Raw genomic sequence first — 25,973 nt, forward strand, 5'->3', positions numbered from 1 at the left:
CAGCTGAGGGTGTTCACACAGATCCAAAAATTGTAAATACATTATTTTAAAAATCACTATATGGAACCAGAGATATGTTCTTTTGAATATCCACCTTCCAGCTATGTTTTTATCAGACCTCCTATATGTGCTGTTAGATAAGGTTAACTCCTGTTATCCAGCAAAAGTTGTCTTCATGGGGGACTTTAATGCTACCTTATCCCTGGACCTGAACAGATCAACTCCATCTACCTCACACACAGGGGACCTCTCCAACCAGGCTTTGGCAGCTAAGTTGGTTGAGGTCTGGAGATCACATCACCCTGAAACTAGAGCTAGAGCTTGCTCTTCTGTCACTTAAAGAACTTCCTCCCATTTAGATTTGCCATTTGCTAATCCCTTGTTGCTCTCTGATATCATTGATGCAGTATATCTCCCAGAGGTGCATCTCAGACCACTATCCTTTGTCTCAGTCTCTGCGTACCTCTTAGGTCCCCAACAGATCAAAGTGCAGACTGGGTCCACAATGGATATCTCATCCGAAAGCTGTTGAGCAAACCCCCGTTGTCATACAAGATTACTGGCACACTAATGAGGCTTCCACCTCCCCTGACTTCGTCTAGGATGCCTTCAAGGCCTACACGTGAGAACATTAGAACTGGCGCAGAGCCATGTTGGAACGGGAAGGGGTCATCCCCAAACGGTTTCCACAAAGTTGGAAGCATAAAATTGTCCAAAATGTCTTGGTATGCTGACGCCTTAAGAGTTCCCTTCACTGGAACGAAGGGGCTAAGCCCAACCACTGAAAAACAACCTCAGACCATAATCCCCACTCCACCAAACTTTACACCTGGAACAATGCAGTCAGGCAAGTACCATTCTCCTGGCAACCGTCAAACCCAGACAAGTCCATTGGATTGCCAGACAGAGAAGCGTGATTTGTCACTGCAGAGAACATATCCCCACTGCTCTAGAGTCCAGTGATGGTATGCTTTACACCCACTGCATCCGATGCTTTGTATTGTACTTGATGTAAGGCTTGGGTGCAGCTGCTCAGCCATGGAAACCCATTCCATGAAGCTCTCTACACACTGTTATTGCGCTAATCTGAAGGCCACACAAAGTTTGGAGGTCTTTAGCTATCAACTCTGCAGACAGTTGGCAACTTCTGCACTCTGTGCGATTCAGCATGCGCTGACCCTGCACGGCTGATTTGCTGTTTTTCCCAGTTGCTTCCACTTTGTTATAATAACACTAACAGTTGACTGTGGAATATTTAGCAGCAAGGAAATTTCACGGATGGACTTATTGCACAGGTGGCAACCTATCACGGTACCAAACTGGAATTCACTGAGCTCCTGAGAAAGACCCATTCTTTTACAAATATTTATAGAAGCAGTCTGCCTAGGTGCTTGATTTTATACACCTGAATCCAATGATTTGGAGGGGTGTCCCAATACATTTGCCAATATAGTGTATCTGGGGGTGGTAGTATCCTGAAATGTTAAATCCTATGTGGAACTGAATCTGCTTTCTGTGTTATCAGATGTTAATAGGCTGAAGGCATGGAGAAAGCTTTTCTCGGTTGTATTAATTTGATTGTAATGAAAGTCTTATGCCAGTTCACCTACCTTTTTCGAAATTCATCTATATGGATCCCTAAATCATTCTTTAAACAGCTTAATCAATTGTTATCCTCCTCTTTATGGGGATCCGATGCTACAAATTTAAAACACTGGACTAGGCTGACCTAGCAGACTGGATTAGCTTTGCCGGATATCTACAAGCATTTCATAGCCACACAGTTGGTTACTGCTCACTGGTGTCTGGCACCACATTTAAACAACTTCTCTACCAAGCTGGAAGCAGCCATTTTAAATTCCCTGGAAGCACTAAGGCATCTTTTATTACATGGTATCATGGTGCCTTAACCCTCTTCTGAAAGCCACCATTAGAGCCTGGTCAGTGGGGTTTAGTTGAGAGGTACAGCCTCCTTCTGTCCTCTCCTTTTACCCCACTATGGAATAATTCCTTCCTTCCCCCACTGTCATATGCTTCCCTGGCCCCTTTTGTTTGGCCAAATTCCAAATTAAGACCCAGGCACACATTTCTGAGAATGGGCAATTGATGTCCTTTGATCAGCTTTGTCAAAAATACAATCTACTGTCCTATTACAGATTCAGATATCTGCAACTTTCCCACGCCTACTATAGCCTGTTAGATCCCTCGCCAGGGATTATCTTTGTGCTGTACTTCACTCAAAAACCTGCTTTGTACAAACCAGCTTTCCAAGCCAACTCCGTTCTTGTGTCAACACTCTATCTTCATCACCCATTCTGACCTCTCCAGCCTACAGAGGAAATGCCTAGAAGAAGATATGGACAATGAGGACTGGACTGATATTTGGGATGCACCCTTCTGCAAACTGGCCTCTGTCCAGGACAGGCTGATCCAATTCTCCATAGCACATACTTTACTCCTCACAGGCTCCTCAAGTTAAGACCAACCTTGTCACCTGCCTGCTGCAGATGGAGATCAGTCGGACAGGATTGATTTTTTTTTTCATATCTTCTGGATCTGTCCCTTCATTGCCCAGTTCTGTATGGAGGTTGTGGACAAAATTAATACAGTCGACCAGACCCGACTCACCCCAGTACCAAAAATATGCTTACTGGACCTGGTCGAGGACATGGCCCCTACTGTTGCTGAAAGGATGCTTTTTGGACCCATTGCTCTCCAATGCCAAAAAGCAAATCAATGTGCACTGGAAGAAGGCCTCTCCTCCCTCGTTTGTTTTTGGAATCATTTGGCTAACTCGAACTTTTCTCTATATTGGGATACTTATAAAAACAGGGGCAGTAGGAAACATTTTAATGATGTATAGGCAAGGCGGCTGCTGTGGATTTGACCCCTTGAATCCCGTTCTTGATATATATGCAGCTAACTGAGCTCCGCCCACTTTCTGTCGACTAGGGGCCCCACTGACATAAGGAAAAGCTTCACCACACTCCTCATGGCTACGTGGCCTGGCATATGGGCCATTTTGCCAAGTACAGCATATTGTTAGTTAAATGGGTGTATAAGTTCTTTTTATAAGTGACCTCCCCTTTGCAGGTTGGCTCAAGTGGAGTCTGTTCGGTTTCTTAACTACTTAAGAGTCAGTAAAACAGACTTCTAAAAAAAAAAAAAGTTGAATTGTTGGTATGAATAGCTTTGTGCAGGTCAAATCTGCACCAGTTTCCAAAGTGTTACCATTTGAAGCGTGTCTAAACCACAGAACAAAAAAAGTAATAATGCAGCTTATCTTAGATGTGATGGCTGCGTTTGTTTTAATTTTTTCAGGGTTTTTTTTCATTTATTTTCACCTGGTGATTCTGTCATGAACACAATTCACTTCCTCGGGTGGCAACACTCGCCCACTGTCCTGTATCTATGGAGAAGTAGTCGTCACCCTGGGACTGACAGCATGTTAGGACTACAAAATACCTCCCTCTTTCCTTTTCTCTATAACATGAAGTTTGTTTTCTTTAGTCCACAGAGATAGCTGAAAATAATGTAACTGATAAAAGTGCATCAGAGGCAGAGTATACAGGAAATTATCAGCTTGTTTCTGTTCCTTACACTGTCATTTCTACATCTTTTAGAAATACCTAATACAGGCTTTATAAGCACAACCATCTTTAAGAAGCCATGTGTTGCACTACACCACAAAAGCCTTGCCAAGAGATGCATGGACATCAGTTGAGCAAACCGTTCTGACGACAACATTCATGCCATGGTCACAATTACATCCCCCCATTCTGTTTACTGTAAGCTCTCACCTGTTTTGTGCATTAAGCTCATGTCACATGATTGGCTGATTACCTAATTGCATGAATACGCAGGTGTACAGGCGTTCCTAGTAAACTGTTGTGAGTTTATACTGTATGTACGTAGGGGCAGCTGTGGCTCATTATTTATGTGGGCTGTGCTCTCTGGTTAATAACGCAACACAGACGTGTGCCTTAATGTTAGAATTCCAAAAAATGTATTCACACGTACCTGTTTTCATGAACCCAGGATGTTCTGATATATTTGAAGAGTTTAGTAGTTTCACAGCTTTTCTACAGTTACCCCTGAGGTATTCAAAATTACTCTTCAAAAATAGCGATGATGTGGACTGTAAACAATTGATAACAAATTTTTACAATAGAAAGATGTCAAACATCGAAAACCAACACAGTTTTTCAGAATTCAGTATATTTTAAAGCTCAAGTGCAGCCAAAGCTTTTATAGACTTAAGAAAAATAAATACTACTGTCAGGCTTTTTAAAATATGCTCTCGTCCCCCTATGCTCATGTGCAAAAGGCGAACGCATACGTCGGTTCTGCACACAAAAAAAAGCAACACCCACCAATTTATTCTCTGTGCCCTCTGCTTAACAAATATATACGGTTTGGGGATTCTAAGCAACTTTCTAACAAAAAAAAATGCTGATTCTTACATGTAGGAGAGGAATGTCAGAATTGGCTGGGGCTCAAAAGGTTGTAAAAGAACTATATAGATAATCAAGTTGAAAAAGACATATCCATCTTACATTTATACACTTACATTTCCAGATGTGTTCATGACAGACTTAATTTCTCTCTTACATGCTTTCAGAGACTTCATTTGAATGTAGGCCCTTACTTTGTACTGGAAAAGAAATCAACAACCTTAGATTACAAAGCAATGTAGCCACATCAACCACATAGTCACATCACTGATACTTTATTAGCTTTCATTTTCTTTATTATTTTTAAATTTAAAAAAATAAACACAACCAAAAAATGTTTAATTTTATGCTCCCTAGAAAATCTATAATGCTCTAACACAGGGGTCTCCAAACTTTTCAAGCAAAGGGCCACTTTGTTATCCTTAAGACTCTAGGCGGGTCAGACTGAGGCCAGTGAGAGTAAAATAAATTCCTCGGCTTGGTGGTTAGTGAGAGTAAAATAAATTACATAGCGCCTGTGGTCAACAGGAGGATGAATAGAGCCCCATTACTGGTTTCAGTGGGAGGAATAGTGCCCCATCATTGGTGTCAATGGGGAGAATAGTGCCTCATCATTGGTTTTAGTAAGAGGAATAGTGATTCATCATTGGTATTAGCGGCAAGAATAGTGCCCCATCATTAATGTCAGTGGGAGAAATGGTGCCCCAACAATGGTGTCAGTGGAAGGAATGGTGTACCATCATTGGATTCAATGAAAGGAATAGTGCCCATAGTTGGTGTCAGTAGTGCCCCATCGTTGGTGACAGTGGTAGGAATAGTGCTCCATCTTTGGTGTCAGTGGAAGGAATAGTGCCCATTCGTTGGCATCCGTGAAAGAAATATTGCCTCGTTGTTGGTATCGGTGGAAGGAATAGTGCCCCATCTTTGGCGTCAGTGGAAGGAACCTACCGAAGACAGGCTGCTAGGTTAATTGGATACTGTCTAAATTGGCCCTAGTATGTGTATGTATGAATGTGAGTTAGGGACCTTAGATTGTACACCCCTTGAGGGTTAGGGACTGATGAAAATGTACAATATATATGTAAAGCGCTGCGTAAATTGACAGCGCTATATAAGTACCTGTAATCAATAAATAAATAAAAAGTGTTATTCGTTGCTATCAGTGAAAGGAAAAGGATCCCACCGTTCGTGTCAGTAAGAGAAAATACACCCCATCGTTGGTTGCAGTGGAAAGAATGGTACCTTATTGCTGGTGTGAATAGAAGGAATAATGCTTTGCATCAATGATAAGAATAGTACCTCAAAGGTGGGATAAAGGTGGGCAAAGGACCGCAGTTTGGAGAACACTGCTATATGGCCTCTGCATTCAGAAAATATATAATGTTCTATCAGTGTAAAATGAATTCATGGACAAAAAAATCCAGATTTTAAAGTGTGCAAAAAATGAAAATATTCCTATAAATGAGGAACTGTGTATCTGAAATGTTGCTATTTAAAGAGGAGCTCCATCCAATAGGGGAAGTTCAGCTTTAAAGATTGGTCCCCCGCTGCCCATTAAGGATTGGCACCTTTGAGGAGTGGATACCCGAAAATTGACAGGTACCTGCTCCCATTTCCGCTGTGATTGCCTTGGCGATCCGAAGCAGAAGATGTCCTCCATCCCCCCTCTCACCTTGTAGTCTTTTGGGCCACATGACAGGCCCCAGAAGACTACAGGACAATTCAGAAAGCACAGAGCTACTTGCGCAGTAGGCTCCTGGCTGTGACACGCCAGGAGCACAGGGCAGCTGATGAACCAGGCTGCAGGGTGGACACCACGTGATCGAGGGACAGGTCAGTGGCTTTTTTTTGTAGCTGCTGACTTATTTTTTCACAGTGTAACTGAAACTCTGCTTTAAGGTCGCATTAAAAGACCAGCTCCCTACTAAACAATACTTGTTTTTGCATTGGCACATGTCCTTGTTAAAAAAAATAAAATTAGTCTCCCATAGACTTTCATGGGAAACAGTTGCTATGTTCAGCATTTGCGGATTTTTTTGGTGAACATCAATAAGAATTTATTGAAAAGTAAAACTGACCTGCAGTTGACCTCCTTTTGATCCCCCTTTAACCTGTTCCTGTCCGGCCAATAGCAGAGTGATGGCCGAGCAGGACTTACTTCAATCTGGGTTGGTGTCATATGACGTCCTTCCTGTATCACGCTGCGCTGTGGCAAGATCTGTGACCAGCTGTGCACCTCGGGCACAGCTGATGACAGATCTGTGTAGCAGCCAGTTGCCAGTACCATGTGACCTGCTGTGACCAATCACAGCAGGTCGCATGACAATTGTAAACAATTGATGGCTTCCTTTCATGCCATCCATTGTATACAATTGTGTCACTAGCTGTGATTGGTCACAGTGATCACATGTACAGACCAGGCCAATCACAGCCCATCTGTATCATGTGATTAGCCGTGGCCAATCACAGCTAATCACAACAAAAAAACCTGAATGAATCAATTTCATTCAGTTAACTGCTTGCTTATAGCAAAGAAAAAAAAATACTGATCACTTCCAAGAGTAGTACAATGTTACTATGGTAACATTATACTACTCTGGTTACAGTGTATTATGAAAATAAATCTTAAAAAAAATAAAAAAAAATTGTCAGAATTATTAAATTAATTAGGAAATGAAGGGGAAAAAAGTGATTTCTTTTTTCTTCGTACTGTCACCAGTCAGTGTCCCTGATCACCGCCAAACCAGTTATATGATGGCGCTGTACTGCACTGGTGACAATATGTAGAAAAAAAAGACAAAAAAATTACAACTTCAAAAAAACTTGTCATGCCTCTTATTAAATACCTCAGACTGTCTACTTTGTAAAAATAAGTCATTTGGGGGATATCTGTACTGTCCTGATATTTCTGGGGCACAAGATATTAGATTGGCCATCAGTACTGCAGGATTGATCAAATTTCAGATATATCCCATAGTTTGTGAATTCTATAACTTTCCTACATACTAAAATAATAAGTACTGATTTGGGTTTTTTTCACCAAAGAAATGTAGCAGAATACATCTTGGCCTAAATTTATGAAGAACAATTATTTGCAAAATTTTATAACAGAAACAAAAGAAAAACATGCTTTTTTCCCCAAAAATTTCAGGCTTTTTTCGTTAATTTAGCAAAAAACCAAAAACCCCTGTGGTGATTAAATACCACCAAAAGAAAGCTCTACTTGAGTGAACAAAATCGTAAAAAAGTAGTTTGGGTACAGCATTGCATGACTGCGCAATTCTCATTCAAAGTGTGAGAGCGCTGAAAGCTGAAAATTGGCCTGGGCAGGAAGGCGGAAAAGTGCCCGGTATTGAAGTGGTTAACCAGTGTTAAACACGTTTAGCATTTCCATAGACTTGTATAGAAATTCAAAACTCCCTTGACAACAAACAAAATCCCAGGGATGGACACAGGCCCTTCAATTTGTGTAGAAATGATTAGACTCAATTCACACAGCCTTAACATAAAGATAAAGATTTCTATTTTTAAACTGACATCTTCAAATCTGAGCTGAAAATAATGGTTACTTCAATGTTCAAAATACAAATTTGCCAAATCTCTGTTGAGCTAAAAGAAGAAAAAACAAATGCTCAAATTGACAGTTTCATACAGGAACCCTTGAAATAACATTTAGGTCTTGAGGAATCTTTGTTATAACCACTTCATTGGGGATGAGTGTTAACTTACCCCTTACATTGGTGGCCAGTGGGAAGAATACCGCCCTTACAGACAGCTAAATAGATAGTTGGTGTCATGCTGTTGGTTTTGCCAATTGGCTATGGCCCTGAAACTATACAGGCACCATCAATGGGAGGCCAATCAACCACAGCTCAAGGAACCCCTAGCAACCTCTGAAGGAATCCTAGCTGACAATGGCTAGAATAGATGAATAAAGCCTTCCTGCTCTGTTAACCACTTTCCGTCCATCCTATAGCAGCTTTACTGCTACAGGGAGGAGGTTCTGTGCAAAATCACATATATAAATGTGATTTTGCATTTCGGCCACTGAGGGTGTAAGCGTGCTACTGGAGCTCAGCTTCTGCTGTGATTAGAGACAGCAGAAGCCAATTAACAGGTGCCGGCCAATGGATGAGCACCAACACCTGTTGATCACTGAGGAGACTGACAGAACACAGTTTTGCCTGCGTAAACATGGCAGAGCTGTGTTCTGTGAGCAGCGATCTCCTAGATTTTATTCAGGGAATAAATTCTAGCAGATTGCCCAGTAAAAACCACACACTGTACACACAAAAACACTGACTAGGCACACAATTAACCATTTGATCGCCCTAGATATGTAACCCCTTCCCAACCAGTGTCATAAGTACCATGTCAGTGTATATTTTTAGCACTGATTACTGTACTAGTGTCACCGATTCCCACAAAGTGTCAGTATCAGACTGTGTCACAATATTGCAGTCCCACTTTAAGTTGCTGATCGCCACCATTACTAGTATAAAACAAAAAATTCCAGTATATATATATATATATATATATATATATATATATATATATATATATATATATATATATATATATATATATATATATATATATATATATATATATATATACACACACACACACATATACATATATATACACACACACATATACATATATATACACACACATACACACACACACACATATATATACACACCGCCAATTGTAGACGCTATACCTTTTGCGCAAACCAATCAATATACGCTTATTTGGATTTTTTCACCAACAACATGTAGCAGAATATATTTTGGTCGAACTTTATGAAGAAATTAGATTTTTTAATTTTTTTCTTATTGGATATGTTTTATAGCAGACAGTAAAAAATAATGTTTTGGTTTTTTTTTAAAATGTCAGTAATTTTTTTATTGCCCAAAAAATAAAAACCACAGAAGTGATCAAAATACCACTAAAAGAAAGCGCTATTTGTGTGTTGCATGACCGCTCAATTTTCAGTGAAAGTAACGCAGCGCTGGATTGCAAAAAATGGCCTGGTTATGAAGGGGGGTGAAGCTTCCGAAGGCCAAGTAGTTAAGGAACATAATTATTTGTTTTGCAATTACTCAGAACGAAGTCTGCTGTTTTTGTTTTTTTTTAGCTTTTTAACCCCCAAGCACCACAAAGTTCTTAAAGGGCTAGTCTACCTAAAATTGATTTATCTGTTTTTGATAAATGATAGAGGGAAAAGTGCTTTTGCAGGGCAAGTTTCTCCCATAACCCAAAGGAAAAGATCAAGATTTCCACTACGGGACAGACAGTCTGAACGTCATTTCCATCAGACGTCTGAACCATGATTTCACTCCGAGACACAGAATGCAGTCATTGTCCATTAATGCACATCAGCGGCAGAGACATCAGAATCCTGACTCTCCCTTGAGATACCAGCAGTAATTCGGAACCAGACAGATCCAGGGAACATCCAGAGACCCCCCTCTTCATGATCAGCAGAGTGAGGAGTGTCCCGCATGCAGCATCTGCTTACAACAATTGGAAGAGGGAACAGAATCTACCAGCCTTCCCTTCTCCCACCAATTTCACCACCATTGCATCATGAGATGGGCACAAGTGAGGGACTCCACCTGTCCCATCTGCCAGCAAAGGTACCCTTGGTATGCAAAGCGTGTCATTCCTATACCAAATTATGGAATCATGACCTTCATCTCCCCTGGTCAATTCTGGGTCAAGTCGGGCCTCATTTTCCATCAGCTTTGTAAATGGAGAGCCAACTAAACAAGGACTGCTGGGTAAAATAATACAATTTTTGTTAGGTTCATGGAAAAACACCTTCTACTCTGTGAAGGAGGCTTGAGGCCTGAGTTAGTTAAAAAGTAAACAAAAGCTTTGTATAAAGCTGGGTACACACGGTCTCAAAATCATCTGGTTTAGCAGGACCCAACTGACTTTCGGTCAGTGTGTACAGCAGTCTGACAGAAGCCAGGCTAATTGCCAGCTTTTGTTGAAGGGACATGCTGGTTTTCCAGCATACAATTGTTCTTGCTGCCAATGGCTGAAAGTGCTGATCAGTGTATTCTGGTGGGGGGGGGAGTCACCAGGTCACAATACAATAGACAGCGAAGGAAAGCACCGCATCATCATCGCTTGTGTTGGTATGGTGATCTGTACATTTTTTTTTTTCGTTCCACCTGCTGGTTTGAGAAAAAAAAAAAACTTGCAGTGTGTATCAGGCTTAAGAATCATGTCTGCTGCTTTATTCAAACTGTCTGCTTAGTTGCCAAACAAGCAGCTCTTAAAAGGGCCAGTCCACACAAAATTGAGATCTCAATGAAAGTAAAAGTGAAACTCCTGGTGTCACGGAGAAAGTGAGTAGAAATCTCCCTCCTGGTTCTCAAGGAAGCAATAAAAGGTAACAGAGGCTCTAAGCTTTACCTGCTCTACAAGAAATGTTTTGGTTTGGGGCCATATACATGGGGATCCATGCATCCTCCATAAAGTTATAAAAAGGAGTATATAAAATTGCTGGTGATCATATTTAGGTTAGAATTGCAGAAATTTGTCTCATGTTTGTCCTGTCCTGGAGCTCCTTGCTCTACACATCTGTAGCAGCAGTTACAGAGGTGGATCTATTCTCCATATATTTGAGAATATCAAAAATGCAATAGAAGGACATTCTGCCTGGACATTCTACTGCTACTGAGGACAATGTCCCAAGATCACTGCAGTGAATTTATACAAATGAAAAAAGTTAAAAGTATAGAAATAACATTTGGAACATGCCTTTAGCATTAGAGGGGAGTGAAGCACCTATCATTAACTAAACATCATTGTTTTTGCAGGCCAAGATTCTCCTATACATCATATCAGAGATTTCAGAGCTTCAAAATGGCCCCAGGAACCTAAGAACAGCTCTCCTAGAGTTCTGGAAGAGACCAGAACCTTGGACAATAACTACTCTCCAGTTGATCAGAGCCAGCCAGAACCAGGGACCTTCCAGAGTCCACCTGTCTGTAACCAGCGCAGGGAGGAGCTGCCTAAGTGCAGCATCTGTCTACTGGAAGATAAAAGGAGGAAGCTGAAACCACCAGAATACCCTGTGCCCTCCAATTTCACATTGACTGCATTACAAGGTGGATACAGGAGAGCAGAACCTGTCCACACTGCCAAAAAAGGGTCGCTCACTATGTATGGGTAAGTGTCTTACATCTTTTAGTCTTTTCTATCAGTTTTATTATTTCTGAGTAAAAGTGATTGTTTTTAATATCTGGTAAAAACATTTAGAAATGATTTTGAAATCTAACTTTTCTTCTCTCACCTACAGTCTGCATTTGATCTACCAAGTTATAGATGAATGGCCGCTGTCATCACTGGAGAATTCTACTCCACAGACCCACCAGTTACTATGGAATTTAATCTGGCAGCACGAGCTGTGTAAATTGAATAACTGAACAATGACATCCTGCCAACTGCCAAAATGGTCACTTTCTTTAAAATAAGGATCCTTATCCTTGTGTGAAAGCTTTGTGAATAGAGCCTATTGACACTGGAGCCCATTATAGTGAATGTAATCTGTAAGGTTCGGTAACATTCAGATCCTTATTACAGAGCGATCAAATGAGTAAAATCTAGAAATAAATTGGTAGATCAGATAAATAAAGCCTTCTGCACTGTGAAGGAAGTTTGGGTAGTTACAAAATGAACATTAGCTTTGTATTTACTCAGAATCACAACCTCCAACTTATTTGATTGCCCGCTTAGCTGCCAAAGGCTATAGAGCTCTTACAGGGCTAATTCACTGATAATTGATAGCACAAATTGGAGGTCAGAGTGATAGTAATGAGAAGGACATGGGTAGAACCCATTGGTTTCCCAAGAAGCAATGAAACCTAATAGAGGTTTTAAGCATTCCCTGCTCTATGCAAAACAAAACACAAAAACATTTTGCTGGTTGTTTTTTAGCTGCTTAGGCTGAATCAGAAGATGGATGCAACAGACAAGAAACTGTCCAATGCGCAGGCAGAGGGTCACTTGATTGATTCCGGTATGTGTCTTTCATCAGGTGCTCTTTTCTCCCAAAACAGCCCACCTTGACAATTGTTGGGCAACAGTGATTGTTTTGTTAGCTGGTAAAATTATTTATAACATTTTTTGTTTGATAAGCATATTTCTTTTAAAAAACCCTTAATACATGTGTTTTTTTTTTCTCTCCCCACAGATACAGCTGCTGAATTGAGGACAGATGATCAACATCACTGTGGACCGAGCCATCTGTTTCCATCATCTTTTAAGATAGATAATTAAGGCGGCACAATGGCATAGTGGTTAGCACTCATGCTTTGCAGCACTGTTTCCTTGGTCTCTTATTCCAACCAGGATACTACCTGCATGGAGTTTGCATTTTCTCCCTGTTCTTAAGTGGGTTTCCCCTGGGTACTCCGGTTTCTCCCAGTCCAAAGACATGCTTTATAGGTTAGGTTACTTTATTAGAGGAACATTTTTCAGTGGTTTTCTATAGGAGGGCTGTTTTTGTTAATTACTTTTCTTTGTCTTTTTCTGTAACACAAAGCAAATATATATGTTTATATATACCTGGTGAATTTTGGACTTTGCAGCTTCAAGTTGAGCTCCTGCTTCTGCCTTCATATTAGAAGCTTCCTTATTGTTGGCGTTATTGTTTGGCTGCAAAAACAGAAATTCAGCTATGTCATTTCTAAAATACTACTGGTCACCAAATGACAAAATACCAATAAACACAAATTATACCATTTATAAACAGGGTTATGGAGAGGGTGTATAAAAGAAAAGGTATAAAAGTAAGATAACCATTGTATTTATTTTCTGATCGTTGCAGGGCCAACATTCTGGGAATTTGCATTTTAAAGTGGAACTGAACTCTGGAAGCAGTGTCCAAAAAGAATGCAGGCAGAGGGCAGAGTACTAGTAACCATTTTCGCTTATGGTCTCTCTGCATTTCATCTTTTCCTATTACTTGCCATGCCTTGTTCTGCACTGTGCCTCAATGTGAGGCAAAGGCAGCTATCTTGATAAAGGCAGGCTGTCCTTTCCCATATCAAAACTTCCAGTAAAGAGAACAGTGAACAGCACAGTAATGATATCACCAAGCCCCACCCTAAATCTTCTGATACTACTCAAACCTGTTTATTCTAGTGAACAATTAGCCACTTGATTTTTTTGGCAAGTACAGCCGACCTTATTACCTCAGGTGTTACTTTTACTGCACAAAGGAGTCATATATCTTTCTGGTCTCTCGGGTCTGACTCTCCCACTTCATAGATGATGCGCACCAGTCCATATTTTCACATCATTTTTTACATTTTGAAAAGTAACATTTTTGTCTTTGTAAAGTGGACACTTACCTCGTTATTTTTACCATTTTTATTGTTGTTGCTGCCTTGCAAAATCATCTTCTCCAGTACTACCAACAGATGTAATGCTTTCTCAGTTTGATACGTTAACAGATACAAGTCCACCAGCAAAAAACAGACAGCATGGGCAAACTTTTCCTCTGAAAAAGAGAACAGGGAACAGATAATTGTTCTGTTAGATGTCATTAGTATAATGCTTTTGTTTTATTAATAATGTACACATACTTTAAAAACCGTAAGAAAAAAAAAAGTCAGCAAGGTTTGTATTGCTTTCTTTTAAACATCATGGCAAGGTATTTTATCTAAGCAGTACAAACATATAATTGGTAGTGCTTTACATAGAAAACAGAAACCTTTTCAACTGTCCCTGCCCCAAAGGAGCTTACAGTCTCATGCACCTTCTTCATTATTAATGATATGCATGCACAATAATGGTCAGTGACAATTGCAGTGATCCTTGAATTACTTCTAAAACATTGACATACAGGCAGTCTCAAGCATTTTCTGTAAGCTACAAGGACCTTTGTGAAGAAGTATGACATGAACAAGAAGCAGGACATCATGGCATATAGCACACAAGCCATAACAATTTAACTAGATATGTTTTGCATACAAGATTCTAAAATGTGAAAAAAAATCCAATAAAATGCAATCCGCATTTTGCAAATTTTAAGATGTTGGGTTCCCACTTTCCACCTCCCCCTGGCAAGGAATGGTGGAACTCCCTTTCTGCTGTTGTATGAAGCATTCGGATGACTAAAGGCCACCAATAGTGATGCAAGCAAAATCAGTCATTGCCGATTTCAATTTTGAGAGGAGGATAAGAACAAATAAAACAGAGATCATTTATGATTTCAAAAATTCAGTTCTCTTGCAACAAATCTAAGCAAAAAAAATAACCGCAAATAACTTATGCGGTTTCTAAATATTTCAAATATGCATTTAGGCGACATTCGCACTAAACCAATCTGTTTTAGTGTGTGGCTGGTGTCACAGACTATACTTTTTTTTATTTATTGGAAGTGTACAACATTGATGACAGTGACCAGTGATGACATCTAGTGTATGCAGCATGGCTACTTTTTTATGTTACACATCACAGCAGTATTGTGTGAATGGGGCACATCGATAACAATTGTTTTTCTTATCTGCCCTAGTGGTGACCTGCAAGAATTCTGTTCAGAAAAATGCCAGTCTTTCCATTATCTGTGAATAAGCTATTAAATATTTTTAATATTGCTAAAAAATATAGTATCATCGTGGACCTGCACTTATGTTAAGTTTTGCTGAGATGTATAAATAAGAATCAAAAAGCTGAAAGCATTAACCACTTGCCCTCTACAGGATTTATCCCCCTTCTTGACCAGGCACTGCATTATTTTTAACTGACAATTGCGCGATCATGCAATGCTGAACCCAAATGCAATTTATTATAATTTTCTGAGATTGCGGATTTGGGGTTTTCGTGAGCTGTAAGCCATAATCATCACAATTATGACAAATCACGGCTTGAACTATCTTGCTTTGCATGTAATGAGTCTCATATATTAATTTCACCTTTTAAGTTGCATTATTGAAATAAATGAACTTTTGCACGATATTCTAATTTTTCGAGTGTCACTGGAATTTTTCTCTCTTTTATACTAGTAATGGCGGCGAGCAGCAACTTATAGTGAGACTGTGACAGGCATTCTGACACTGGGGTGGTTCTGTCCCTGACATCCCAAGTGACACTAATACAGTGATCAGTGCTAATAAAAAGCACTGTCACTGTACTAATGACACTGGGCAGGAAGGGGTTAACATCTGAGGCGACCAAAAGGTTAACTGTGCGCTGTGTGTGTTTTACTATGTGCTCAGCTTTACTGTGTAAGCACGCTGTTTTGTATGGTTCTGATATGCAGAGCCATACAAAGCAGCGTGCTGGAGCAGACGGGAGAGATCTGGATTGTTAACATACAGACCTCTCCCCAGTCAGTGATACTTGGTGATCGCCAGGTGTCAGTGGGGAATCACCGGCCGGGACCCGGTGATCAACAGCTGAAGTCGCCAATGGCGGAGCGGACAGGGAAGCATGCATGCGTCCCCTACCCGGAAATACAAAATCACGTGTATATATATATATATATATATATACACACACACACATATACGTGATTTGGCACAGCCCTGCAGTAGTTCTGCTATAGGGTGGCTGGGAAACAGGAAAAAAAAAAAAAAAAAAAAAAAAAAAAAAGGTGCTACATGCACCCTACAGTGCTCGTTCCATGTCAAGAAGTTGAACTGAGTGGGACCATCACAGGACAGAGATTACAGCAGTGGGTTCTCCAGGAAAGGTAGGTCCTATAACTCTCATTATCAAGCAGAGCTTTCTGTTAACATGTGAGTTCAAGTTCATGATTGTAAGTGTTTTACAATAAATGTCCAACAACATTTAAAGTGTTACTAAACCCACAACAGTAAAAATCAGTCTCTATATGCAGTAAAACATGCTTGTTATATTCACTGTGGAACCTAAGGGGTTAATCCTGCACATTGCGTAAAAAAGATTTTTGATCCGGTCTCCTTTGATCTTCTCCTTTTTCTACTGTCCCCAATATAACTCCTGAGAGAGCAGAGGCTTGAGGACAAGCTGCACATGCTCAGTTTGGTGTGTATTGCAAGAGAGGGGTTTTTTTTTTCTTGGGAGAGTGCATGTGATCAGCACTGTCCAGATAGAGGGTCAGGGGTCCTGCAGTCCCTTAGGGGAAAATGAAAACTCCTCCTACAAGCTTTAACCAGTGCTCTGCTGGACACAGAGACATCACAAGACTGCTCTAGCTGCTGATGAGAAAAGGTATTTAGCAGTTTATATTTATTAAAATAATTGCATTTCTATGTTCTGTGTGAGATCATACATAGTGAATGCAGGATCCTAGGTTTAGTAACACTTTAAACTTAAAAATAATTTAGATGAAAATGACGGCCTAATTAAATAAATTAAATTCTAACGGAGACTAACAACTTCCACTGCAATTGACACAGATCCTCACATTCTGTTGGTTGCATTTAAAGAGATAGCCTGGGGTTCATCAGCAAGTAACATTCTGCTACAGAAATCTTAAAAACATAAAATGCAATCTGTGCCATATACAGCTTAGAAACAGCCCTAAGTAGGGGTACACTATCCGCTTCTAGAGGAGTCATGAAAACCATTTCAAACTGTAAAGACACTTTATGTATCACATGCTCTGGATTGTGATACATGGGATTTTTTTTTTAATTATCAAATGACTTCTAGCTCCTTGATTTCCCAGGAACATTAAATGCTGAACAGAATTTGATTATTCTAAAAAATGAAAGCAACTCTGGTGAAGCCCCTAGAAGCCACTATTCAGACACAGAATCTTTCACCAGCTGTCAAATTTTCTTGTAAACACTTGCAGCAGTAGCGATTATCTCCTTACTGTTTGCCCTAATGGCCTTAAAAGTGCAACTTTCATAGTCGTTGACAGTTCTGGTACCACCAACCACAGCTTTTGCCTTACCCCTTGCTCCTACGTCACTTGTGTCTGTGTTAAACTCTAGCAGTGATAGCAGAAGTGGCAAAATTCTACACAAAACCGCAAATGAACAAGGATTGTTGCCAGCAGACAGTGATGCACAAAACCAAGTGTGGTGCTTAGTATAGACATTCAATTTTGAATGGCAACCCAAAGCACCTAGACAACCTACTTGCATTGAAGTCAACACACAAATGTGAACCATCTGTGCATAGTAGTGCATTGAATTGAAAAAATAGTGCCATATTTTAAAATAGATGCATTGCAGTGCATTCCCAACCCACCAACACTGAACAGAAAGGTGAAATGTATGATAGTACTCATGCGGTAAGGTGAAGGGATGGACGCTGCTCAATCGACTCCAGGAGTCCAATGTTGAGGAATGGCCTCAGCCACCTTACCGGCCACATCCCCTGGCACATTTCACCCCGCCCACTGGGGCTTGGTCACAGAGGTAGTGAGGATGTGAGAAGCCTGGAAATATATATATCAGTTTCGCTTGTCTTCTTCCTGTTTTCTAATTGCACTATCATCACATATACACACCTGATTCTTTTTTCACGGCCAATGATGCTTATATATCTCCTAGCTTCTCACATCCCCCTTACCTCTGTGACCAAGCCACAGTGGGCGGGATGAAACGTGTCAGAGGGCATGGTCAGTATGGCAGCTGAGGCCATTCCTCCACATTGGACTCCTGGAGTCGGTTGAGCAGCATCCATCCCTTCACTTGTATTGGCTGACACTGGAATCGCTTGGACTCATGTTTCCCTCTTCTCACTTGCCAGTGGAGTGATCCTTTTCCTTCCATCCATAGCCTGGAGTGGTGCTATAAGGTATACTTTTCACAATGGTCATGCGGTAAAGCAACACAAACACATGTGAATGGGACCTTAAAAAACAGAGAAAACATTACTTAGTTATTCTCTACTGCTGCAAGTACTGAAAAAGTGAAGTCTGGTAACAGGGTTTCTCTTAAAAAAAAAAAAAAAAAAAGACACTGTCCAGACAAACCACCTTCAAGGTAGCCCCTATTGCAGAGAAAATTAGCCCCTTGATTCCCCACTCCTCTTCTATACCTCCCCTTTGAAAACAACAGGACGTGTTGACTGGGGGGGGGGGGGGGCAACGAGAACCTCGAAACAAGGACCTCCAAAGTTTCTTTATGGTGATGCCTCAAGGAAAATGCCACAAAAAAGCTTTGTTGAAAAATAAATTATGAAAGCGAAGAAATCTGAGCATAATCCAACATCCCCGAGAGCTGCAAACAAAATTACGTTAACACTAGCTGTTTTTAATAATTTATGAACAGCTTCCACTGGTAAATGATCCTGAATGAAGGCCAGCTTCCATTCGCTCTATCTTGGGAAGAAAAAAGGGAACACTAAAAATTAGTAACAATCTTCACCTCTGCTGTGTGTTGTGCATGATCCATAAGGGCTGTGGTGCGATGATCTAGGTATTCTCAGACGCATGCCTAAAATGTCAGTGTCAAAGACAGCATGGTGGGAAAGAAAGTATACAGAAATATGAACAATAGCATAATAAACATTTTAGGATGATTAGAGTAAAACCTTAACCATACTATCATTTTACACAAAATAATTTTCCAAGTAAACAGCTTCTTTAAACTGTAGAAACATACATAGCAACCGCATTGCAGAAATAATGTTTTGTGGTCAATATCAAACCACACCACCTAGGTTTATTTTCAAAACTGAAAGTCTGACGCTAACGAATTCCTATGGGGAACAGGTTTTTTCCTTAGCATATTTCTCCATACATCAGGAGTTTTATGAGCAACAGAACTTAAATGATAAATCTAACAAAACTGAAGATTGTTTGTATTTTTGGTACAAATTTCAATATACACTAGCTAAATTAATAAAAACACACTTCTATACCTATGTATTTACTTTTTTAAAGCAATTATTTTATTTGTTAAACCCAGTAATCTAGAAGCCTCATCCTTACTATCCTACAGAACAATTTCACCTTTAAACTCCTTTAAATCAACCTGTCCTTGTTTCTTAACCTAGGCCAATGCAAAGCTTGCAATTCTTGGCATTGTTTTTACACAGCTTTTTAAACATAACTATTTTGCTGATTCTGCAGGATGTGGATAAAGTAGTAGAACAAACTAAAAATTAAGGATTTATTCCTGTGTATAAAATGTTTTAAAAAAATTAAATTATACTTAAGTATTTAATACCTGAACCTTAAAGAGTAACTCCACTTTTGATGAGGAAAAAAACATTCCCCTCTGGGTGATCTATGTACATTACAAGGATTTTCACAAACTTTGTTGCAAATTCCTACCTTTTCCTACCTTTTTGTAGACTGAGCTTGTAATATTTCCTCCTCCCCAGTCCCCCACTCATGACTTTACCATTAAGATCAACAGCACAACCATTGGTCCTTCCCCTCATGCCAGGGTGTTAGGTGTAATCCTAGACTCTGACCTCTCCTTTAGGCCCCAAATCCACTCACTGGCTAAATCCTGCCACCTCAACCTCCAGAACATTTCCAAAATCCGCCCCTTCCTGACCAATGACACCACAAAACAACTTATCCACGCCTTGGTTTTATCCCGCCTTGATTACTGCTACTCCCTCCTCACTGGTCTACCGTTACACAGGCTATCCCCCCCGAGTCTATTATGAATGCTGCTGCTAGACTCATACACCTTAAAAACCGATCAGTGACTGCTGCCCCTCTCTGCCAATCCCTTCACTGGCTTCTACTAACCCAACGTATAAAATTCAAAATACTAACCACAGCTTACAAAGCCATCCACAACACTGCCCCTAGCTACATCGCCAACCTCATCCACAGATACCGCCCAAATCGCCCTCTCCGCTCCTCCCTTGATATCCTCCTCTCTATCTCCCTCATCACCTCCTCCCACGCTCACCTCTAGGACTTCTACAGAGCCTCTCCCATCCTCTGGAACTCCCTACCACAGCATGTCAGCTCAGCCCCCACCCTGTCTGCCTTTAGGCGATCTTTGAAAACTCACTTCTTCAGGGAAGCCTACACCACCTCCACCTAAGAACTGTACTTGAATCACCTCCGCCAGATCATCCCCCGCAGCTATCACCTTTTGTATCACCTCCCCCTTCCTTTAGATTGTAAGCTCCACAAGCAGGGCCCTCACATTCCTTCTGTACTGAAAGTATTGTAATTGTACGGTCTCCCTTATATTGTAAAGCGCTGCGCAAACTGTTGGCGATATATAAATCCTGTATAATAATAATAATGTTTGTTTCTGTCCACGTGCAGAGTGAATGGTTTTATAATTATCAATCAGCTGCTGAACCTGCAGAGCTCTAAAGAGGAAACTGGCAGTGTCTGAATCCCTTTAAACGTGATTTCCCTTTGGGAGTATCTCACCAAAAATTAAATTTATGTTGCAGGGGATGACAAAAATCTGACGTATCTTAGTGCAGACTTCTGGGAAAATCAGTAAGTCAATCACACAAGCAGGAAATTACATCTTCATGGGGCGTTCTGTACACCATCTGTGTACAGATGCCTCCAGGTAGCAATATTGTATTTTACAAAAAAAATTACAGTGCTGCAAATTGAAAAGGATAGTGTGAGTGTGTGTGTGTGTGTGTGTGTGTGTGTGTGTGTGTGTGTGTGTGTGTGTGTGTGTGTGTAAATTTTCGCTGTTTTCCCACACAAGTGGAGTTACCCTTTAAAGTATCTAACCTCCAAAAAAGGTTAATTAAATATTCTGCAGCTTACCAATCCTAAATTGTTGAGACTTTCCTTTATTATTTTTTTTTTTATTTTAACCAGCTGATCCTGCAGGTAACACACGTCCTGTCTCAGTATGACAATGCTCACTTACTGTACTATTTATGTGGAGAAGCAGTGTTGTCATCCTAGGACAGAAAGTGTGTTAGGACTCTAGAACACCTCACAGTCTTCACTTATTTCCATAACATAGAGGGAGATATTCTGTAGTCCACAGCTGTGTGATAGGCTGGGCTGATAATATTGTTTGAGATAATGATACAGAGTGCACAGGACAACACAGGATTTTTGGCAGTGTCAACAGGTATTTTTTTTTTAATCACACAGATATAACAAACTCTTTCAATGGTACATTTAATTGGCTAAAAGGGAGAAAATGAAATATTGAAAGAAGTTTGTTATGGTTTACATACACTTTAAATAAGTAGAAAATCCAAACTAAATGTGCAAATAATAAAACAGCATGAAGGTACACAACAAAATAATTGCAATTCAGAAATGCTTTTCATTAAAACAATATCAAATATTTTGTCAAAAAAACGAAATTGTCAAATCTTTCAAAAATATTCAGATGTAATGGTAGAACACAGTTTGACTCACCAAGACTGAACAGTTACTTACCAAAAGGTTCAATGAACTGGTAAAGTTTTTCTCCAATGGCAATGGCTTCCATGTGCTGGCGCAGGTAATACAAAATGACAGCTTGATTGTGGTACAGCATGCTATTCTCCACATCATCTAAACTGTCCATCTCATCAACAGCTGAATGAACCTAAATATGTGAATTTAAATGATAACATGTGCTGTTACTAGCACCTCATGCAATAGGACATTATAGAATTTTTAAAAGGTAAAACAGACAATCTTCTTTTTCTGTGATCTCGCTATGTTAGCACACCCTGGTGTGTGTGTTTTCCCTGAGCCATGTACTGCAATACAGACTTCTCCTACCACAACATTTACTGGAGAGCTATAGTATTGTAGGACAGCATCTTATCCTCTAAGGTAGCCTTTCCTGACCGGGGTGCCATCTGAGGTCCTCAGGGGTGTCGCGGCATCCTGATAGAGAAAAGCTATCAGAAAAGACCAAACTCCTGATCCCAGCCGAACTGTACATCGGCAGTGAGGGAGCTCAGTCAGCCATCAAAGCACTCAGAAAAGTGAAAACAAAGGGAGTGGGGAGTTTATATGTAGTTTTCTCCTCCTCCCCCTGCAGTGCAATACCCGGCTGTGTGAGTGAAGGTACTGTACTGCAACTTTTTAAAAAACTGTATATACAGAGGTGTGTGTGTTACTTTTAGGCCAGGTTCACACCCCATGCATTTTTTTATGCATTCTGCAAGAACGCAGTGCATGCCATTTATCATGATTTCCTATGGATCACATCTATGTGTTTTTTGCGGGCATGTTTTTGGGAAGGGGTTAGGGACTTCTTTTCCCACAGCAGTTTGCTTTTTTTAGTCCAATAGACTTCAACGGAACCGCATATAAAACGCAAGTGTTGTGGTTTTCACAATTGTGCCCTTTCTTAATCTGCCCAGCAACAAGTTGGCCAAAAAATAAAAAAACACAACAAAAACGCATGTGCAAAAATGCAAAACGCACTGCAAAAAGCACTGCATAAACAGATCAAATGCAAACTGCATAGGTGTGAACCTAGCCTTAATCCTGACCCCTATTCCTGTACTATCAGAACTGCTTTTTTAAGGCCTGTTTGTAATAGCATCAAGGTCTGCCACTCCTCTAAAAAGAAAACCATGCTCAGATTGTTTTTCAGATGCATTTGACAGGTAGTGAAGAGGAACTATGTCGCCTGCTCATCACCTGTTTCAACAGCCAAAATGCAACATCACCGCACTGCAACTGGGTTCAATGCACTCAGCTGCAGGGCAGTTGCAGTGCAGCCCCACTCACCTGAGAGCATACTTCTAGCTGTGGCAACAGCACGTGTACACCACCAGCTGCTGCCTCTGCAGCTAAAGGGGGAGCAGTTGTCGGTGATAAAAAAACAGAGCAACTGAAAGTTATACCTGCTAGCACCTTGCTTAATATTTGTTTTTATTTTCGAGTGACAGAGCAACTTTAAAATGAAGCTTAATGAAAACACACTATTCATTTTCCTATTTAATATAATCTTACCAAAGCATATTATGTTCTAAAAGCATTATTACTGTATAATGTATAAATATATTGGTGAGACCTTCACTGTGTATTTCTCAAAGCAAATCTGTATGCACAGACTGACTAAAAAAAATAAAACAGACTTTGTATATGACTAATAGATTTTATTGCACCAGTTTTTAAGAGCTACTATAGAGGAGATCAGGAGAAAGAATCAATGTTATTTCATGATTAAAATATGGAAAATCAAGAGTATAAAACAGCACATTAAGTCTTAGGTCACACTCCCTGTAACCTCTCTAACACCCCTTTTCCTCTCTCCAATCACAACTTTATCAGATTCACATTCTCCATCTTCTACCTCCCATGCCTCCATCCAGCAAACCCGTAGAAGCCTCCACCACCTCAGTTCTTCCCTTCTTCACTACTGAGCACCTTTTATGATAAAATTGCACCCCTGCCCTGCCCAGACCTGGCCACATCTGCCTACAACAACTTACTATCATCCTCCCTGGACGCACTTGCTCCTTTCTCTACACGCCTCGCCTGTCACAACCCTGGAAAAACAGATGACTCCATCCAGGATGGAATATCACCCATATGCAAAATGATTTAAATGTGAAGGGAGAGTTCTGTGAGCACAAAGGTGACACTTTATGTGTGAAGTTAACAGGAGCACATGTACCATGTTGGTGTTGGAAAATCACGCACATTTATGAGGACTTTATGAACTGTTATCAAGTTTATATTCACATATGTTTGAAATGCTATAATTAATACATTTATATCTATATCGTTTGAAATGTACTAGAGTTTATGTGATTGTTTAAGCATGTGAATTTAATTATTTGTTTAATATAGGGACATAATTATTTTATATCACGTTTACCAATATTCACAGCAGTGCTGCATCACCTATCACACTAATGCACTGGTTATCCCCATACTTAAACCCTTGCTGGACCCCATCTGTTTGAATAACTTTAGATCCATCTCCTTGCTTCCGTTTGCCTCCAAGCTTCTCAAGCGCCTTGTTCACAACCATATGAATTGCTACCTCACCGACAACAATCCTCTACAGTCTGGCTTCCGCCCACAACATTCCACTGAAACTGCCCTACTAAAACTCACTAACGACCTACTAACTGCTAAAACCAATGGCCATTACTCCATACTCATATTCTTAGACCTTTCCGCTGCCTTTGACACAGATGACCACTCAATCCTCAGTAAACTCCACTCCCTTGGCCTCCATGACCCTGCTCTCTCCTGGTTCGCCTCTTACTACTCTCAGAGCACTTTCAGCATCAACTCCTCCACTCCTCTTCCTGTTGGGGTACCCCAAGGCTCCGTCCTTGGGTCCCTCCTTTTCTCTCTACATGTCCTTCCTGGGCCAACTGATAACCTCCCATGGCTTCCAATACCGCCTGTATACTGACAACACATATACACATATATATCTCCATTCCCCAGCTCAACCCCTCACGCATCACAAATCTACTAAGCGACATATCAGTATGGATGTCACACCACTCCCTCAAACTCAAGATTTCTAAAACCGATCTTGTAATATTTCCTCTTCCCCGATCCCCCACTCATTACTATTTTAATCAGATCATTTTTTATTGAAAAACTTTTCCTACAATAACAGCAAAAAAAAAAACCAATAGAAAGAAAGTAAACAATTGGCATCCATTTTCACAATAACAAATACAATCTTGTAGGAGTAACACAATTTGGGTCTGCAATTTCCAGTGAGGGAGGAGTCGTTCGAGGATAGTCAGGGGTCACAGATTTTAAGGAATTTTTTCGGGCAACCTCCATGCTTGTATGTCAATTCTTCCCTCTTTTTTGTGAAGTTCACTGCTTCTTTCCACTGTATTAGTGTTGGAGGATTAGGCGATAACCACTTTTGCAAAATACGTTTGCCAGCAAGGAACAGGGTTCTGATCCATAACATATTATAATTCGAGGGTAACACCTCACTCTGGATAATACCCAATATAGCATTCTTAGGTTCTATAGGGACCTGCGTAGAACACATGCTGTTTAGCATACCGAAAATTACGGTCCAATAACGTTGTAGTTTGGGACATCACCACAACATATGGATCAATGACCCATTATGCACCGTACAACATGGGCAGTTGGGTGAAGAACGTCTTCCCCATATGTGAAAGCGCTGTGGTATAATGGACCCTGTGTAAAATAAATAGTTGTGTCAACCGTTTAGAGGAAGATGATGATACCCTAGGAATAACTTCAGGTGCTTGTTGTCATCATTCTTCAAAAGGGACTCACATCCTCCTCCTATCTCCACATTTCAGCTGTATCTGATCTCTAAAAGTGGCATGTACAGCAGAGTATAAATCCCCCATCACTCCCTTTTTAGTACTGGATGAAGATTCTGCCATTCCCAGTACATTGGAGGCATTATATTTCAACTCCATCGAGACAGCCTGACATTGTAATGCATGACGGAGCTGAAGATATTGAAAAAAACACGTGTGTTAAATGATATCTCTCCACTAAGTTTTCAGAAGATAACAGAACATCATTACTATACAACTGATGTAGATGAATAATATGCGCTCGTCACCAGGTTTCAAAACCTGAAAGAGTGGCCAATTCAGGAAAGCTAGGATTATTCCAAATAAGTATATATTGCGTATATCCTTTATGAGAGTTCCCCAACAGATTCCCAAAGA

The 25,973-nt window shown here is 40.3% G+C and overlaps 1 protein-coding gene across 5 annotated transcripts in view; it reads right to left on the reverse strand.

The window, feature by feature from the left end:
- The window catches only part of CNOT10 (CCR4-NOT transcription complex subunit 10), a 188,172-nt gene that overhangs the window by 142,240 nt on the left and 19,959 nt on the right, over positions 1-25,973 (reverse strand). For 3 of the 5 annotated variants that reach the window (XM_089690725.1, XM_089690708.1, XM_089690719.1), the window contains exons 5-10: positions 21,766-21,916; positions 18,791-18,859; positions 13,832-13,980; positions 13,044-13,133; positions 4,571-4,654; positions 4,021-4,138 (exon numbers count right to left, since the gene is read on the reverse strand). In XM_089690725.1, coding sequence (XP_089546851.1) covers positions 4,021-4,138; positions 4,571-4,654; positions 13,044-13,133; positions 13,832-13,980; positions 18,791-18,859; positions 21,766-21,916 — 661 coding nt within the window. The remainder of the gene's footprint in view (positions 1-4,020; positions 4,139-4,570; positions 4,655-13,043; positions 13,134-13,831; positions 13,981-18,790; positions 18,860-21,765; positions 21,917-25,973) is intronic. The other 2 variants (XM_089690736.1, XM_089690729.1) reach the window with 1 other exon arrangement.

Source organism: Staurois parvus, unplaced genomic scaffold (assembly GCF_062004578.1).
Source record: "Staurois parvus isolate SC_StPar_1 unplaced genomic scaffold, SC_StPar_1.0 ptg000021l, whole genome shotgun sequence".
Classification (NCBI taxonomy): domain Eukaryota; kingdom Metazoa; phylum Chordata; class Amphibia; order Anura; family Ranidae; genus Staurois; species Staurois parvus.